The 19,824-nt window shown below is 40.7% G+C and overlaps 1 protein-coding gene across 1 annotated transcript in view; it reads left to right on the top strand.

Annotated features, from left to right (window-relative positions):
- The window catches only part of SCN2A (sodium voltage-gated channel alpha subunit 2), an 81,499-nt gene that overhangs the window by 3,865 nt on the left and 57,810 nt on the right, over window positions 1-19,824 (top strand). The window contains exon 2 of the mRNA XM_052792621.1: window positions 18,797-19,115. Within this exon, the coding sequence (XP_052648581.1) occupies window positions 18,849-19,115 (267 nt within the window). The 5' untranslated portion in view covers window positions 18,797-18,848. The remainder of the gene's footprint in view (window positions 1-18,796; window positions 19,116-19,824) is intronic.

Below are 19,824 nucleotides of genomic sequence, written 5' to 3'. Positions count from 1 at the left end.
ATAAGAAGTATCATGAGGACACATGGCTCCACATTGTCAAGTTCAGCTTTTCTTTGTAACTTCATTGAAAGAAGTATCTCACCATTTATAGTGTCATTAAAGAAAGAAATCGGGATGAGGCCAACAGTGTAAACAAATTCAGTCTCAACAATTAATGTTTGGCAAAGCTGAAGGCACTAGGAAGAGATTCTCGTGATGCAAACTATTAAGCAAACAAAACTGTCAGCTCTGTTCATACTACATAGAAAAAAAGTTCAAAAAATATTAAAAAATCAGCAATAACTTATTTTTTAGATCTTTCCATCTGAAGTTCAGTGATTGTTTCTGTATGAAGTTTCCTTAGATTTTTTTTTTTTTAATTCTGATCACAGTTGCTTCTTGATTCTTAGGTCAGCTTCCCTTAAATGTGGGCAGAATCTGATTTTGGCCAGATGAACTGTTCTTGAACTGCTATATTAACCAGTCCTCACTCATCTTTCTGGAGATCTTTACAAGTACTTCCAATTGTGTGGTAAAAATGGAGAATTCCCCCATCAAGAAAGAGGATCATGTTCAATAAGATAATGATTGCTCTGTGCAGCGTATAGTCAGTTACCTTACTTGGACAAACTGATAACATATAACATGAGCAGACATGCATTTTAAGACAATGGATGTCCAGGTTTTGAACATACAGCAAGTGGTGTTCTCGTGGTCTAATGTGGACCTGTCATATGACAGGAGATGCCTGATTTTTATACCATATGGTGCTGCTTGTCTGGTCTCAAATAACATGCAGCTTTTGGGTACATTTAGAAGATGTCAAACGACCTGCTGTAGATAAAAAAATTGGGTACCATTCAACCCTGCAGTAAAAAGCATGACTGCAGTGGGTAAGCCACCTCTCAGCTTAGTACTTTGGTTTCAAAGGCAGTATATGTGCTTTATAGAACTGTACCAATCCACCTGATTATTTTGGTTACTCATTTGGCCTGCTAGCCTACCAATCCATAGCTTTCCGGTCACTGGTATGGAGCTAACTGAATTAAAGCTACAATATTTCCAGGTCTACTGCTGTCATTCCTCTGACAGCGGTGCGAATTTTGCTTTAGTTAAACTATTACCAGCAGGCTTTCAGAGTGGGGCAGAAACAGTCTTCCTGTTTGAATGGGTGTTATTTATACATTAATTTTTTTTCTATACCATCCTCACCATGTCTCACCCTCCTCAATGTAACTGCAAAATCCTCAGCAGACTTTGACCCCATGTAGTTTTGTTTGATGATAAATGTAAATGACTCACTCTGAAATGAGGAGTCTGACTCAAGTTCTCTAAAGCGATACACCGTGTTCTAGTTGTCTCGGTAGGATCACATATACATTATGAGCCAGATTCCACATATGTATACAAAATGGAGTCAGATGCATGCAAAAAAAATTGACAGTCTGTGATCTCGAGGAGAATAGTGGCCGGAGCTTAATGCATTGTACACTGCATACAGATAGAGTAAGGTCAGAAAGAAGTGTCCTTTCCCTAGACACTGTGGTCTGAATTTGCTGTTTAAAAATGAGTTCCATAAACAGGTGCCACCAAAAAGAAGGCTGAAGTAGCACCTGAGAATCTAAACAGATGATGTGCTTATAGGGAAGTGTATGGCAAATTTCTATACAACCACAACTATTATGAAACAAGAACTCTGCCCAGGATATTTGAAATTTGACAGTTGATCTCAAAGTATATTCATCATATTTTGTTTATTTGTAAGTATTTGTACCAAATGCAAACCAGTGGAAAAATCCTACCTCTTGGGCCACAAGGCAAGCTTTGTTAGATCAGTTTTCCCCCCTGGAAGTCTTTGGTGAGGTTGTTCTAACTGGGACTGTGGCACTCAAGGTCATATTGCAGGAGTGTAACAGGTGTTATTTGTAGAGTGTGTGACCTCCATATGTTTTCTCTTTGCTGAGAGTCAATAATGAAACCATGGAAACTAAAAGATAAGTACTGATACCAGGCAGAATGAAAAAATCTTCCATCTCTAGTTGCGTTAACCTGAAAGCAGACATAAGGCAAACACTGCACAATTGTTTCCAGATTGAGACTTCAGTGATGGCTGCACAAACATCCTGATGGCAAATGCATTTGCACAGGTTAGATTTTGCAGTTCAGGGGCAGGTTTCTATGTTGTAGAATGGGAAGTACCACAAAAGTGCTGACGGTAGACAGCCTCCTAGGTACCATGATAATACTACTGAAAAATTCTCCTAGTGAAGCAATGAGAGTATGCTTTGAAAATACTGGGGTGCAGGATGAGCTAAAGTTTAATTTGGCTTCCGGAAAATACTAATAGACAAAATGGAAAGCACCCAATTTTACTGTCAGTAGTAATGGTAAGATGCAAATCTTTAAAGTTACTAAGGAAATCAATTTGATTAGGAAGCAATAGACTGTAAGTGTTACTGGGCCACATTTATGAGAGTCACTTTTCAATAGAATAACATTTTACATCTTGCAAACAGTTTGCTTTTGTAGCTTTGTTGGCTAAACATATGCAACAGTCAGAACATTTTCAAGAGTTATTGTTTCAAATGATTTTTTTTACAATATTTTCCATTAGAGTTAACATTTAAAGCACTCCATAGCCTTTAAAACATTTATGACTGTAAAAAGATATTTGTGCTTTTGCCAGCTGTAGTTTTTATGAATTACATGATCTTTGATCTGAAGCAAAGCTTCAGCCCTCTAAGCCAAGCTGAAGGCAGGCTAGTTTTTGCACAGAGAGAAATCTGTTACTCTACTCCACCAGTATCCTTCAGGGAAAAAAAAAAAAAATTAAACTTGAATGTAAGCCTCAGGGTATGAAGATGATGACCTTTAATATTATATAGGACACTTGGGTGCTGTTACTCATGCTGATATCTTGCTCTGTGGACTGGCAGAGGCTGGGAACCCAGAAGCACTCTCCATTGCTGGGAAAGGGATTATATAGCTTTTCTCAGTATTGACCTCACTTCCAAATAAGTTTAAGGATTCACAGTTCTCAAAATAATCTGTCCTTAGTGAGAAAGATGATGGATATGATGCAGAAATTGAGTGAGCTGGTATAAATATTGTGAAGATGGGCAAACAGCTCTGAAACAATGATAAGGAAAGGAAATATCCAGTGGGAATCTAGATAGGAATGATTGATGAGGGGAAAGCAATCAAGTGTAGGGGGGAAAAGAGAAATTTTAGGAGGGTATACAAATTCAGTTCATATGAGAAAAAAGTAGCATCCATTGTAAAGCAAATATTGAAACGTGTACCTGTGTTCCTGTACGGAGGTAAGCAGTGTGGTGTGCATGACTCCAGTGGGAAGATCTCCTTGCAGTGGTATGGCTCCAGAGTGCAGGTGATACTGTGAGCAAGGAATGCTTGAGAAAAATCTTTGGGGAGGTCTTGTATTCCCTCTAATCAGAACCCGTTTTGCTGGCTGATAGTGGGAAAGGAAAAACTCTCCTGAGGAGGTTTTCAACATCTGCTCCCTTACTTTATTCACATGTACCAATAAATGCAAATGGAATATACTCCAAGAAAAATTACAGTTAGGAAATTATTCCGAACTGGAGTAAATTGTCAAACTCCACTGAACAATTCTCAGTTCCAAATCACCCAGCTACAAAGGGCTGCGCTTGTATTTTAGCCTAGACTTTTGTAGATTATCCTGAGCAATCCTTCTTTTCCCCATAGTTATAAAATGATACTATAATGAACAAGCCTCCCCTCCGTTTTTTTTTTTTTTTTTTTTTTTTTTTTTAAAGCTACCTTGAAACTGAATCTGCTTTTTTAAAGACGGTAATTGAACTTTACAGCTGTTGGTTCTCTGGTTTGTTTCCCAGAGGTTTGATGAGGTTTTCCCCCTCTTATGAAAAAATTCAGGAGCTAAAATAGATTAGTTTGGGGCAGATATATGGTATAACTGTTCAGCTTTCTATTTCTGGCACATTCCCATACTTAAAAGGAAAAGTGGCACAGGAGTTTTCTTAACTTCACTACCCAGGAAAGTGATGTCTAAGTATAAAATGGGGCACCCATGTTTTTGCAATAATGCTTTGCCATCACGCAACTTACTAAGGGATTCTCATGAATTTGGTGTGTTCCAGCTGAGGCTCATGTTAAATGAGGGGACTTTTATAAGCCACACCGTGCAGAATGTCAGAATAAATACTCCTAATGATCTCCTCTGATCCTACATTTATGAATATGTGTTGTTCCCTCAGGGCTTTCAAGTTTCTTGATGGAATAGTTACATTACCTTTCTGCTCTTACTTAGTTGCATATGTCTGCCATATGCACTTTGTCCCTCAGGATAACTTGATCCATAAAGATGTTTTTATAGTGTTCAGAATATTCTCAGTTAATGTCTTGATATGACAGTTAGGTTATCAGGACACTATAAAAGGCAAGCAGAAACTGGGCCTGGCAAGCTCTTTCAGGTTTTCTTTTAATGGCATTTCTATTTAATTGTGGGCCAATTAACTACTCGGTTTCCTTTCAGAAAAAAAAATATCTAAATTTAATAGACAGTTGTTTAATGCTTCCTAATGCTGTATATCTGACTGAGCTTTTCATTTCCCAGAGAAACAAACATGCTGGTCAGGTCACCAGGGACTAGTGGTGATGTTTGCCGTCTTCCTTTGCATGGGAGGTGGTGGGGATGAAGCTGGAGCTCATAAGTTTTCTAATGGTTCCTGTATGATGGTCTGGGAAATGCTATATAACAACTCAGCTGTGTTCTGCACAAGTCACCAACCATATTATTCATCATGAGATCTAATTTCATGCTGTTTGGTTTAATTTTTCCTTTTTGGTTGCCAAATCTTGAATATACATCCAGCCTTATGTGCCTCGCACTGGTGACATCTTCATTTAAAAGACATACTTACTCAACTGTAGGGATGCCTGTACTGTGACGTTTTGGACAGCTGGCAGAACTGTAATAAATCATAACTATTAAAATTTACTGTAATTAAAATATATGCTAAGTACTATAACAGGAATATTCAGTTCTCACCCTGCCTCTGTTAATGTGTATTGGTATGCAAACCACTTATATTTTCATCTGTCATTCTGTTTCCAAAACCACATGTAGTCCTGTTTCTCAAAATGTAAAGTGGGACTAATGTTAATAGGTGCAAAATAAGTGGCTGATATTTAATAAAGAGGTGTGGAAGTATAACGTTCCACTAAACACTTCACATTTTAAAAATTGCATTAGAAGTATGTTAGTAAGTGCCAGAGTTGAGCAGTCAGTTATGGGACACTGAATTAAGGCTCTCTTTACATTCTGGAAATCAGCCACATGATTTGTAGCCACCTATGAAAAGAGCAATTTGAGTGAATTGCCTGCCATCATATCTGAGTACTGAGTAGGATTCATCTCATCTCTCTCCCTTTATAGTCAGTGGAGAGAAACAGGCACTTCTAGGGCACAACTTGCCTCACCTTAAGGTAGATATCTAAAATAGGTCAGTAGAATTGCCTTTTAAAGGACCCATTTTTCTCCAGTGAATATGAAAGTAGTTTAGATTGGCTTAGATGTGGATGCCTACAGATACAGACATCTGACGCCAGGGAAGGTGAATCCTACTCGTGACACAGGCAGAGGTGACATCCAGTTCTCCAAGACAGCATACGGACCTTACACAAAGGACAGTATTTTTTTGCCCACATCGTTATTGTCCCTTTTCCCCTTCCCGCTAGTCACTTCTCCCAATCCACGTGCAGCACCAATGAATCAAGGAAGTCTCCTCCAAAACAAATCTCACTGCTTTTAAGAGCTCGTCGATATTGTATACTACAGAAGACAGTGAATGTTGCATTATAGTATCTACTGACGAACCAAAAGTAAGGCAGATCTCAATGCTGCCATTTGAGTCCTCCTTCCTGCAGTCACAGGTGTTTTTTATTGGAGTGTTTGTACATGGTTTTAGGGAGACCATATTGGTACCCATATGAATGATCAAGAGTTATTGAATGTATGTTTATACATATTTCACAGACCTCTGAACTTGTCATCTTTATAGTTCTGTATAAACTCATTTTCAGATCTTTTTGTCCATCCTTCCAATTAATTCCAGTCCAGTTATCTCAGCTTTTTATTCCCTGTCTTGCCCATTCAGTCCAAGCTTTTTTGCTTTGTCCTATCTCAGTTATACTGGCTCCCCTCTGCTCCCCTTTTCCTTCACTTTTTTCCAGCCTGGTCTCCTGCGAGGTCAAACTGATCAACCTAGATGATTTTCTTAGTCATAATAATCTACAAGTCTTTCTGCTTTTTGTGTCTCTGCAATCAGCCTCCAGGACAGCTAATTTTGAGACAATTTCTTTATTCAGGCAAACAGTTCTTCCACACATTATTTCCCTGCAGGTTTTTTTCTGCTGCCAGTCTTTAATCCCAGATATGTCTCCCTTTTTTCCTACCTCACCCTTTTTCCTTCTGTATTTCCTTTGGTTTTTTGGGGTTTTTTGGGTTTTTTTTTTTTAATAACCAACGTGTAGGATCATTAAGAACACAAAGACGAAAGCATTCCCACTCTTAGGTCAGCACAGTCCACACAGACACAGGCTTCAGCTGCAGGAAAATCCCCTCAGCTGGATGCTGAAACTTTAACAGAAAAGGCATTATCTCTGGAATTCACACCTTTAAACCTCTGGGGTGGTCTTCCAAATATATGCAAACTAATTTTTCAAAAATTTTCAGCTCTGGGCAAGTATTATAGATATCACTCCAATAGAAAATAGTCCAAAATTCAGAATGCTGTTCTGCAAAAAGTTCTGCAGACTTCATATTCATGCTTTGAAAATTGGCAGCTATAACATTTTAAAGAGAAATATATATGCATAGCTTTTTCTTGGAAATAGTTGCATCATTTGAGTTGAAGTTTCCCTCCAAAAATCAGCCTGAGGCAAAAATGGAAAATTTTAGCCCCAGTGCTTCAAGTTTGGCATAATCGAGCAAGGGAAAGGGGGGGGGGGGGGGGGGACGGGGACAGGACAGGACAGGTCAAGCATCTTGGTAATAAACAGTACTGCCAGCCTCATCTGTAATTATCATGAAACATGACAACCCGTAGCCAGTAGCTGGCTTGGACCCATCTGCACTCTATCCCTAAGGATATAGTAACAACTGCTAACCCATAAACAAACCATCATAAGAATAAAAGAATATTTAAAAGTAAGTATGGGACCTCATCTATGACTTATTTTCCAGAACCACCAAAATCACTTTGCTTCTGGCTTATTTGAAGTGGGACTTCCCTGAAACAAAGCCAGCTCTTCCATTCCAGTGGCAAAGAGAATCTGGTGGAGACCACGCATGGGAAAGGGAGTTGTGCTTTTTAGTTGTGCTTTTTGCTGTCTCTACCTGCTTCAGAGACCTTGATATGTTTCCAGGTGCAGCTATGTAGTAGGACGTGCAGGTAGGGGCATGAGTACTGCTGATGAGGAAACACAGTCTGTGGCATCCTGCCCTTGGAGGCTGATGGATATCCAGGGAGTTAATGCTTCTTTCAAGCTGCATTAACTCCTGCAGGATCCCCTCAGCAGCTGGTGCTGTGCAGCTGCAGGGAGTCTGTCAGTGGCAGTGCAGTTCCCAGAGGAAAATTCTCATATGTTATCCATGGAGATGTTTGTTTCCCCCATGTGGGATGGTCCTCACGCTTTCCGTGTCTATTGTGTTTTGGTTTTAGAAATAAGTTCCTCAAGAGGCAGTTGTGTTTGTTACTAATAAACTATCTTTGCAATTGCAGGCCTATTTAGAGAATGCTCCATTTAGATTCAGGTTCTCTTTATTTTGTAAAGTTACAAATTAGATACGTACCTCCTGATGTTCTCTCACCTATACCAAAGCTAAACTCAGGGTTATTTGGCATGTGGGGGAGGAGGTTATTTTTTCCTAAAAATGTACCAACAGCTTGAAATCAGGACATCTTTTAAAAGCGGAGATGATGTAAAAACTGTCCCAGCACCCCACTCCCCATGTCTGTTTCTATGGTTTTACAGTCACCATTTCCTATTAAAAAAAACCCAACAACAGCAACAACAAAAAAACCAAAACCACAACCACCCCCACATGAAGAAGGGGAATTGGCTGACTGCAGACAGTAAGCAGCGTGGCTATCTGTATCCAATACAGACAGTAAACAAATTTAGCAGAAGGAGGGATGTCAATCCCGCCGGTTCCTTCCCGCCTTGGGGGTAAAGCCTGGATTTGGCACCACCCGTGCTCAGCTGGTGGGACAGAGGGGACCTCGCTCGCCAGGGCTCCGGCCTCTGCCCGGGCTGGGGCTGACCCAGGGCCTCAGCTCTTCCTCGCTGGTGACTCCGAAAGGCAGATTCACCTCAGCCCCGCGGAATGAGCCCCCCCCGCCCCCCTTCTCCACGGCAGCCCCCCTCCCCCCTTCCACTTCTGCCTCTGTAACCCTGCCTTTAGCTACGCAACGCTAAATGCCTGCTCTTTTCCGGCCCCCCCCCGCTTTTCCCGTTTGATTAGGTCCTGCTGAAGCAGGCAGGGGAAGCTTTCCTTCTGGAAAAAACAATCTGCCTGGAGCAGGTTTTCACGGGGAGCCTCCGCGGGCGGCGGCGGCGCTCCCGCTGCGCTGCCTGCCAGGCCGCAGCGCGGGTGCCGCAACCGCCGCGCCGGTTGCTAGGCAACCTCCCCTCGGCGCCGCTGCGTGCCGGCGGGCCGCGCCGCCATTGCGGGGCCGCGTCCCTTCACAACCCAACAGCTCCCCGTCCGTCTCCCCAGCAGGCTTTTCACTCGGCGTTGGCGTTTCGAGCGACGCGGGGCTGCCGGTCTTCCCTTGTTGTAGCGCGGCGTGGCAACGGGAGGCGATGAGGCCCAGGGCGGAGGTTCGGCTGCCGCACCTGAGGCGTCCGGCAGCTGGGGCGGGCTGGGGAGGTGGCAGCCCGGGTGGGCTCGGCACTGCGGCCTGCGCTCCGCCCTGCCTTCCCTCTCGTTTTTCCGCAGCGCCCGTGTTGCTGGCTTGTTGGCCCTGCGAGGTTAAAAGGAGCATGCAGGTGGAAGAGGTTTGGGGTTGAAGTGGAAGCCGGTTGCCACATTTTACCGAAGCGGAGGGGTCCTCGGCCCTTTGTCCTTGACTTGAGGGGAGTTTGGCCCAGCTTCGCTGTCAGAGCCTGACCTGGGCTTACGTAAGCGTTAACTGAAAAAGCACGGCTTTCTTCAGGTTGTGTTTGCAGTAGAAGACAGTGAGAGGCTATAAAAGTGGAAACGCACGGTATTTTCCACAATCACTTCTCGGTAGGTTCACAATCATGATTGATGTTGTTCATCTAAAATTGCTAGGCAGTTGTTAGGGAGATAGTAAAATCTCCTATCTACCTGGTGTCTTTTATCCAAAAGGTTATAAATTATAGATGATTGAATTTTCTGTAGCTGTGCTGTAGTTAAGATTAATGGAGATTTCATTCTAAACATCTTTACATAATGCCCATACTGGGAATGTTAAACTTGGGGTTCTGGTTTGTCAGGAAAGAAATCACAGCATGTTTTATTAACAGCATAAGTAGTCAGCACGTTCTCCTATTCAGGCATCTGGAAATATCTAGCTCATCCCATACATATGGCACTTCTGCTATCATTACATCTTTGAATTGTACAGTCACTCTCCCCACACAAACACACTAAAAATGGATGTATCTTTAGCCTGACACTTAACTTACACAAGAATGTACTTGTGGGCATACATTTCTCACAATGGATATCAGGGCACAGATTGATTTGATGAAAAGCCCACCTCAGCTAGATGGCTGAAAGGCCTTAATCACTTAACCAGCTTCATTAGGGATTTGATGAATGCTCTTCTTGAATTGCTTTGTCTCCTACATTGCTCTTTGCTCTGGAGGCAGTATATTCCTCTTTTTGTAAAGAGAAACTTGAACTGTTGTTTTGAATCTTTCTCAGGTGTGCATTGCTCTTTGTTTTTTCCTCTGGTCATGGAGCAGCGGAGGAGCTCATCTGAGTCTGGCAGAAAGCTTATTTCACTGTATACAAAAAAAGTTAAGAATGGTATTTTCATGAAGTGAAAAAACATTGTCTAATGCTAGAAAGAAGGACTTAAGGGCCTCTTATCTGGAAAAACAAATAGTTTTTTGTTCATTCACTGACATTTGATTGAAAATCAGCAATTGCTCAGAGACCATTTCTGATAAGAGAGGAAAATGGAGTATGTAACTATAACCCAATGCAAGTCATTGCCAGTTATTGGCTAACAGTAAGTAAAGATAACAATCAACTGACTTTTTACCAATTTATTTTTCATACTCCCTTGGAGTAAATCTTGCTATAGCCCTGTGGGCAGTACCCTGAAATAAGTTTTAAAGAGAGCAAGAAAATTGATTTGAAGGAACCCCCAAACTTTCCCAATAGAGGTCTTTGTATACCTATTTTCATATTAGATGATCCTTGCCATACTTTTTGCTTAAAATGCTGTCATGATGTCATGATGTCCATGTTGAAAGGCAGAGGGTGATCCAGGTCACCACCTGATCTTGGAACAGCAGTCCTGAGGCTGCTGTAACTGAATGCTAACCCAGTTTGATCCCTAGATTTGCTAGTGTTTGGGCATTTTAATAAACCCTTTTGCTTTTTTATCCTACCTATACAGGGTTCTACACCAGGTGCAGGATCTGTGCTAATACTTGTTGACTGTACAATTGTTAGAGCTCTGTTCAGCTCCAGCATTCGAGCACTGAAGATCAGTTTATTCATACAGTGGTGCCTTAAGCCCTATTGAGCTTTGCACTTAGGAGAAGCACTAAAATTTGGAAGACACTGTAGATAGTCAGCTAGTCCTTTGCACTCTAAAAGTGAGAGGACATACTAAGCCTCTCAATTTCTTTCTTGCAGTGTGATGATCAACTCTCTGATCTGTCTGAAATCTGGCCACTTATTTGTAGTTTGCAGCCAGACCAGTGAGCTGATCTGGCTAAAATGCAGAGGTGCAAAAGTGCTCAAGCCAGCACAGTGGGAAATGACCAGAGTTAACAGTGGGTGGAGAATGGGGCTGTCCCTTCTGAAAGCACCATCTCATATTGGCTTAAGATTTTCAGAAACTGCATTTTCAAAGGTGACTTGCTAGTTATACATCCATTTAAAATGTTGGACAATGTGTAGGAAGCTGTATTTTTATATAGCTCTTCTAAGAGCCGTTTGGAAAAATTTGTTGTATAGAAACACCTACTGTTCAAGTCTCACAATTCAGCACATAGATACTGTATGAAGACAACTCTGTCAGAGCTCTGACTACTGAACATACCATGCAGCTAGTATGAAACACACAAACCTCAAGCACAGGAAAATTGATTTTTATTTGCTGTCTACTAATTTCAGCAGTGGAGTAGTGAGACCATAAATCTTAGCAGAGATACTGCACCAGCTGTAAACCTTCCACCTGCAGACAGGGCAATCACATGTTATACAATCTTTCATGCAGTGCCATGGGGTGCTGACACATCCAGAAAGGCTATAGCCCTTTGAGACACAACAGGGTTTTTTCCAGCATTTATCTTACCCATGTATAGGAATAGCAGTGATGCAAGGTGCAAGTAAGAGAATGGACTATGAAATAGCTCTTCAAACTTGATTGTTTTAATTTCTCTTTGTCAGGCTAGGGCAGAAGGAAAATACTAGAAGGAGAGAGAAGTGAATAAAGAGAAACTGGAGGCAGACCTCTCCTATTCCACACCAATGCTTCCTTAGGCACTCTTGTCTCTTTCTCTGTAAAGAAGTCCTTGGGACTTTCCTGCATGGGATGTCACTTTTTTCTATCCTGCACCCCCCTGGCTCTTCAAGAACTTTCTCAGCCAAGAGTGACTGAAATCATCCCCCCTTCTTTTCTGCCTCTCTGATACATAAACAATAAGCTCTTGCTCCCTTGAGGCCTGGGGAGAAACATAACAGATGGAGCAGCACAAAACCATGAGAAACCTATGCTTATTAAGACCCTAAAACAGTGAGGGCCTGTTAAAAGTTTCATGATTCTCATCCTGATCAGTTTTGCTACAAATCTCATACTCATCGCTGGTCTTTCTTTTTACAGGGCCTAGACTCTATTAAAGCCCTTGAATGATTGTGGTGTGTCTACTCTGTTCATTCTCTATTTTCACTGGTAAAATGTTTTCCTAACAAATCCCTCTTGCGGGGACTTCTAAAAGACTGTGATGGGTTAACCCTGGCTGGATGCCAGGTGCCCACCACAGCCATTCTATCACTCCCCCTCCTTCTCAGCTGGACAGGGGAGAGAAAATATAACAAAGAGCTTGTGGGTCGAGATAAGGATAGGAGAGATCACTCACCAATTACCATCACGGGCAAAACAGACTCAGTTTAGGGAAAATTAACTTGATTTATTACAAATCAACCGGAGTAGGGTAATGAGAAATAAAACCAAATCTCAGAACACCTTCCCTCCACCCCTCCCGTCTTCCCGGGCACAACTTCACTCCTGGATTCTCTACCAACCCCCCAGCGGCACAGGGGGACGGGGATGGGGTTTACGGTCAGTTCATCACACGTTATTTTCTGCCGCTTCATCCTCCTCAGGGGGAGGACTCATCACACTCTTCCCCTGCTCCAGCGTGGGGTCCCACCCACGGGAGACAGTCCTCCACGAACTTCTCCAACGTGGGTCCTTCCCACGGGCTGCAGTTCTTCACGAACTGCTCCGGCATGGGTCCTTTCCACGGTGTGCAGTCCTTGAGGTACAGACTGCTCCAGCGTGGGCCCCCCACGGGGTCACAAGTCCTGCCAGAAAACCTGCTCCGTGGGCTCCTCTCTCCACAGATCTGCAGGTCCTGCCAGGAGCCTGCTCCAGCGCGGGGTTCCCACAGGGTCACAGCCTCCTTCGGGAACCCACCTGCTCCAGCGTGGGGTCCTCCACAGGCTGCAGGTGGATATCTGCTCCACCGTGGACCTCCATGGACTGCAGGGGGACAGCGTGCCTCACCATGGTCTTCACCACGGGCTGCAGGGGAATCTCTGCTCCGGCGCCTGGAGCATCTCCTCCCCCTCCTTCTTCACTGACCTTGGTGTCCGCAGGGTTGTTTCTCTTACATGTTCTCACTCCTCTCTCCGGCTGCCGAATACCTCCGTCCCAACTTTTTTCTTTCTTAAAAATGTTATCACAGAGGCGTTACCACTATTGCTGATTGGCTCGGCCTTGGCCGGCGGCGGGTCCGTCTTAGAGCCGGCTGGTATGGGCTCTGTCGAACACAGGGGAAGCTTCCAGCAGCTTCTTACAGAAGCCACCCCTGTAACCCCCCCCGCTACCAAAACCTTGCCACACAAAACCAATACACGCAGTTTAGTCCCACAACCTGTTTGCTTGTATGCCAGATAAAAAGAAAACAAATTCCTCCTCTTCCTTGGAAGAGCTTTCTAGACATATAAAGACTGTCATCGTATCTTCCATCAATCTTTTCAATGTAAAATTAAGACAGAAAGAATTCAAATAAATCCCACAATTCCTTAGATGTTTTCTCATAAATTATGTTTTTATTGCTGTGATCTGAATTCTTTCTAGGTGGCCCCCATATTTTTTGAAATATAGTAACCAAGTTGGACATACTGCTCCAACTAGAAGAGTAGAAGATTGTTTCACAAGTTCATAAATCCAAGTACTTGCTTTTTTTTTTTTTTTTCTTTTGCAAGATTGGCATTTTTCACTCATGCTTGGTTTGTGATGCAGTAAGTACTCCACATCTTCTCCTGCAGACCTATTGGTGAGGTTGTGTTCCTCATCCTGTAATTTTTCAGTTATTTATTCTTGCCTAAATATAAAACATAGGATTGTATGTCTTAAATTGCATCATATTTTGAGACCATTTCGTTATTTGTCAGGACATTTTAAATTCTAATACTGTCCTCCTGTTCACCTGCAGCCCTCCCAGTTCATGTCATCTGCAAAGCTAGCAAACATGTTTTTCAGTCATCTAGATCACCATGATTAATTTAGTAGTATAGTGTTTTAAGTAGCATGGGGGGAAGAGGTGACAGGAATTTCTTTAGATTCAGTGATTAAATGTATACTATTTACAAGAAGAAAAAGCTCCCTTTTCCCTCTTCTACCTCTTTAAATGGAAAAAATACTATCTCATTTTAGAGCATAAACTTCAGATTTTTTTTAAGATTAAAATTCTTAGAGTAGTACTAACATTTTGCAAACTATAGCAAATACCACAGTAACCTACGCTTTGGTCAAAGTTGCTCATCACCATTATAATTTTAGGACAGATTTTATTTAAAATTTAATTAATTGTTTCAGCAAAGAAAGTGGAAATATGCCAATGTAATTTGCTCATATCACAAAGTTGGGAGGCATTGTCACAGAACAAGCAAGCTATTACACAGAAAGGACTAGATGAGTTTGATGACTGGTGTTACTGGTATGAGATGAAATTCAGAACTATAAATGAAAAGTCATGCACTTAGGGACAATTCTGATATAGTACAGGAACACACAGCTGGAGAGTAAAAGCATCACAGAACCACAGAATGACGGCAAGTTGCTACATGGGTACATTTTAATGTTTCACTTTAACATTGAACAAAGACAGTTAATTTTTACAGATTTCTGAGGAGAAGCTGGTAATCTGTTTTCCTTCTGATTTTATTAATCAGGATTGTCTGTAGATGAAGGGCTTCTAGATAGGCAGGAAAAGACTCAGAAGTTTCTCTCAGCTCTGTCCTATCAAAAATCCTTCACCCTAATATAGAGTTTCTTTACATATGACACTGAACACTTCTTCAACTCTACCCTTTATATGGGCCATGAGTGTTTTGCCAAATGATTAAAAGACAAAGTCCACTTGAAGCGTTCAGATGTGCCACAGTACTGGGAAAGTGGATACCACTGGTGATAAAATTATTCATAAAATGTACCCATGGCTGTAGGTAGGAAGCTAGACAGCAGTGAGAATTTACCTATTACCAGAATTCTTATTCCATGTTTATATTTTAGGTAAATTTTGACCATGTTTGAACAATAGTTTTTAAATGTAGATTATGTTGGATTGGGTTTTGATTGATATTTACTATCTGATTTCATAATTTTCTCTTCCTGCCTCTACTAATTTTATCTATTACATTTACTATAGCTATGTAGTATCTAATTATTTTGATCTATTTTAAGGATTGTTACTAGCTTCTCCTGATGTACTACTGTGGTCTCCTCTTTAAAAGTATATATATTTCTCTTTTAGATTGCAAAGATCATATTGCATTTCCTGCCTATTCTGTCTCTCTAAAACACCTGTTCTTTTCACCTTACAGCCTAGTAAGACTGTAGACCCAAGCGTCTAAGGCAATGGGATACAATGTCCCATTAGCTGTTTCGTTTTCATCTTTACTTTTCACTGTTCTTCCTAATGCTATGCATGTAGGTTGTATAGCACTGGTGGAAATCAAACTGAGATCTCAGGTAATTTCAGGCCCATATGATAAGAAACAAATAATCAAACACTTTAACTTAATATACCATTAACAGCAGAATGAAGCTCCTTTTCCATATTGTGTGAATTAGCCCAGCTTTTCCAGTACTTGGTTTACTGTAACTTTAATAAGCAGCTGCATAAACACATACGGACATATCCACACATATAAATAAACAAAATGCTTTTGTAGTTAGAAGCTCCTTTACTCCTTTTGTGAATCTGTGCTGTCTCATAATCCTCTTATTTTGAGACTGCAGAGCAGCTCCAAGTAAGCTACAGTCCTAATTAGAGCCAGCCAGAAGTTTTCATCCAAAGCTTTTTAACAAAAAAAGATTGGTTACATGGAATTGTTTGAAAATTTCTATTGATTTCATTGAATCATTTGTGAAATTAGAAAACCCTATCAAATAAAAGACTTTTCTAAAAAGGCTTTTAAAGTGATTTTAAAATATTGCATAATGTTTAAATGATTCAAAAGCAAATCAATACTTCTGATGTGGTTAAATTATATTTCTCATTCAACACATTTTTTCTTAGTTGCTGAAAATTTTGAAACCACTATTTTGATCCAGTCAAACTGTTCGTTCTCTCACAATTACCAAAGAACCAAATTATCAGTATTTGTCCTTCTCTTAATTGTCTTTTTTCCAAAGCCACTGTGGTGTTTCTTCAGCTGCTGTATTCTTTCTTTCTCCAACCTTTCTCACTTTAGAGTCACCCTTTGTTTTTTATTACCTTCCACAGCTCCTTTAGTCCTCTTCACAGTTGAAGGAAAGGACATGGCAGAGGGACAGAAGTAAATGACTGCCTGATGGTCTGAATCTATAGATACAGGAATGTATTGCTTGGAAAGTTTGAAAGAGATTTGGGTATGTGTGAGAGGAGGAGGGAAGGGCAGAAGGTTGATGGTGGGGAAAGACAGAGGTTAAAAAAGTTTTATTAGTGCAGTGGGAGAAAAAGTATGAAAATCAGTAAGCGTAGAGAATACAAAGAAAGCAGGAGAGTGAAAAGAAATAGGATGGCATTTAGGTGGAGTGGTGTCCAAAGGTGATGTCTTATTGATTTGCCACATTAGAGGGTCTTGCAGTGCTCCTGATCATCTAGTCTTGCTCCCTGCTACAGTGGGTGATTTCTGTACAGGAATTCACCACTGCAGTGAACACTCAAAACTGCCATCCTTCCCTCTCATTGCTGGCTTTCACCGATCTAGAAAGAATACACATCAAATATATTGTATAAATTTATTTTAGAAAACTAATACAAGCTATAGTTTAAAATAATCCAGACTGCCGATAATTCAGTCTCAGCAACTGCTTTGGTTGTACACTGCTTGTGCAACCTCCGTTTTTCTATTTCTCTTACTTTGCTATCCCTCCTACTTTCTTTCTGTGTCACCTTCACAGTTTTAACAGCTATGGTCTCATCAGCAGTAGCTGCTATATATTCAGAAGAATTTTTGAGAATCCTGAGACCTGGTTGGTTATATAAAATCATGTATTTTAGTCCCAGAGTCTCAGTTTAAGCAAGTGTTTGAGCATGCAAAAATGCTTTACCATTTCTGACGAGAATTTATGGATGTATATCAGTACCATCTAGTGGCAATAAGAGTTATAGCACTCAGTAGGCTCGCACAGGAAATGCCAGATTTTACTTCAATAACCAGGATCCTTCAGCAGGAAGTTAGGTGTGGTCTGTAGAAGGAGAATTTAAAAAAAAAAAAAAAAAAAGAGAGAGAAAAAGAAAAAGGAAAAGACATGATGGAATTTTAGCTGCAGTCTTCCTTGGTGCCATTCCAAACCCACATAAGTGCAAGATTCTTCACTGGTAATGAATTTTTAATTTTTTCCTGCGGAATTAAAACAGGATTATGCCTCCCCCCCCCCCCCCCCCCAATTAACAATAAAATCTAACAGGATTCTGCTGCAGGACTACTTTCATTTTCCTAATTAACCCTTCTGCTGCTACTAGTCAGTGCAGCTTCCAGCAGCAGTTTGCTACAGACCGTCCATGACAGAATGCACTAGGTTCATTTGCCTGCAATGGAAGAGCATGCTCACAGGGAGACCTGCAGGAGTTGGGATGTGTGTGGATGTCTGTGTAGGTGTAAATGGCTATGTGCATATGGTTGAAAAGGAGGAGAAAGCATCGTGTTGCAGTTTATTTAGCAGGCTTCAAAAATATGAATTTGTTGCAGCTGTGCTGGAGTATGTGTATTTAGTGAGACAGTAAAATAGAATCATGCTGATTGTATTCTAACTATTGTATTGTTTTAATTTGATTGGTATATTGTCTTACTCAGAAGTTGTTACTTTTTTATTTCATTTGCTATATTTTTAATGTGCTTACTCAGGAGAAGGACTCTTGAGAAAAATTCTTGAAGGCTATGGCAGAGATCCCATTTATGGTTTCAGATCAAATTATTTGCATTGGGAATATTTTCCACTTGTTCTTTTTAACTGAACTGTCTGGAGACATTAAGAAGAGATGGTTCTGGTCTTGTTAGTGAAAATTGTGAAAAAAAAAAAAAAACAAAAAACCAACCAATTGATATGGTATCAGACGTAAAAGATCTAAGTGCAGTATGTAATGATTAAAGATCATTTTTCTTTAATTCAGCAATTCTTCCAGTGCACAGTGTGTTGCCAGGCAGGGGATCTGAATACAGGTGCTTATGCCTGAATCTTGTTTCCTGAGCTGGCAGCTCTGCAAAGGCAGCATATTTGTACCCAAAGAGAAGGAGCATCTCACATTGCTTTCAAATGATCCCTCTGGCCTTACATGGCAGTAGTGGATTCTAGGAGTCATTTCTGGTCCTTATAGCTAGAGGGAGGGTTGGTCCAAGGTGCAGCTTTCAGGATAATAAGGAGGTGAATTGTCTGGAGTCTCACTCCTCAGCACCAAACAAGAAACACTTCAGAACTGTTGATTCCTCACACTGAATGTGGTGGAAAATATCTCCTACTTTATTCACTGGAACGGATAGCATTACCCTTGATAAAGGCAAGAAGATGTTATTGTATTGTATGTGACATTTTTTAATACAGTCTATAGAATTGGCAATCTATTGTCACAAGCACTAAGTTAATTTTAAACTAAATGTTTTAAGAATTGATACCTTCAAGACAACTCTAAGAGGCCAGCTGCAAAGGAAAATGGTTTGTCTTGAAATAAAAACAAATGAAAAAATCCCTTTCACAGCAGCCTCCTCTGGATGATAATTACCGAATTTAACAAGATTTCCCACAGAATATTCTATGGAGGTATATTCCTTTACATTGTTTGTAGCTATATGTGTTGCTGTAAATTTTTTCTGTGTTTTTTATATTTTTAGCACTTTTTTATGAGAGAGGCTAAACAGTAATTAAGAGGTGCAGGATGAAAAGATGGCACAATCAGTGCTGGTACCACCAGGACCTGACAGCTTCCGCTATTTCACAAGAGAATCACTTGCAGCTATTGAGCAGCGTGTCAATGAAGAAAAAGCTAAAAAATCCAAACAAGAACGCAAAGATGATGATGATGAAGATGGCCCAAAGCCAAATAGCGACTTGGAGGCAGGAAAGACACTGCCGTTTATTTATGGTGACATACCTCCAGGAATGGTGTCCGAGCCCTTGGAAGACCTGGACCCATATTATATCAATAAAAAAGTGAGTGTGTTGTATATTTCTATCGGACTTCAAGAAGATTAAAATACAAGGACCCCTCTCACAGACATAGTATTTCCAGTATTTTGGACCCGGTCTTTATGTATAATACATTCCCCCAGCAGCTGATTTCATTGGTGGAAATCTCAATTGTAAGAACAGAAGTTAGTAATGAAAGTTTGTGGGACCTCATCTGTTGGTAGAGATGCATTTAGGTTTATTTTAATATACCTGGCATTTTACTAAAATTTGAACTTTCAGTGTTTTACACACAGGAGAATTGAAGAAGTAGCACAAGGGTTATCTTTAGAATTATTATTTTATTAATTGCTGTATTATAGATGTGAAAGGAACAGATCTTCACTGTGAAACCCACCTCAAAAGTAGCTAGACACCTTCTCACTAGCTTGCTTTACTGTCACGTGGAAAGCCTAGGATGCATTCTCTTGTTGCTGGGAAGGATAGGGAAGTATGTAAAGGTAATTTCTCAGGATATGCTGAAGATCATCCTCTTCCATTTTGTACTCTACAGAGGCATCGTATATCTTATATAGGTAGTCTGGGTGAAAATTTTTTCATATCCAGATTTATATTGTTCTATGATTGTTATCAAAGAGAGGTGTTTAAAAGAGGGACATAAATAAAGAGGAGGTAGGAATTCCAGCTGGAGTGTTGACAGAATGTTACGCAATTTTTAAAATATTTTATAGAT

Source organism: Harpia harpyja, chromosome 7 (assembly GCF_026419915.1).
Source record: "Harpia harpyja isolate bHarHar1 chromosome 7, bHarHar1 primary haplotype, whole genome shotgun sequence".
NCBI classification, from domain to species: Eukaryota; Metazoa; Chordata; class Aves; order Accipitriformes; family Accipitridae; genus Harpia; species Harpia harpyja.
Note: the sequence above shows the minus strand (reverse complement) of the source record. Positions and strands in the feature narration are given on the sequence as shown.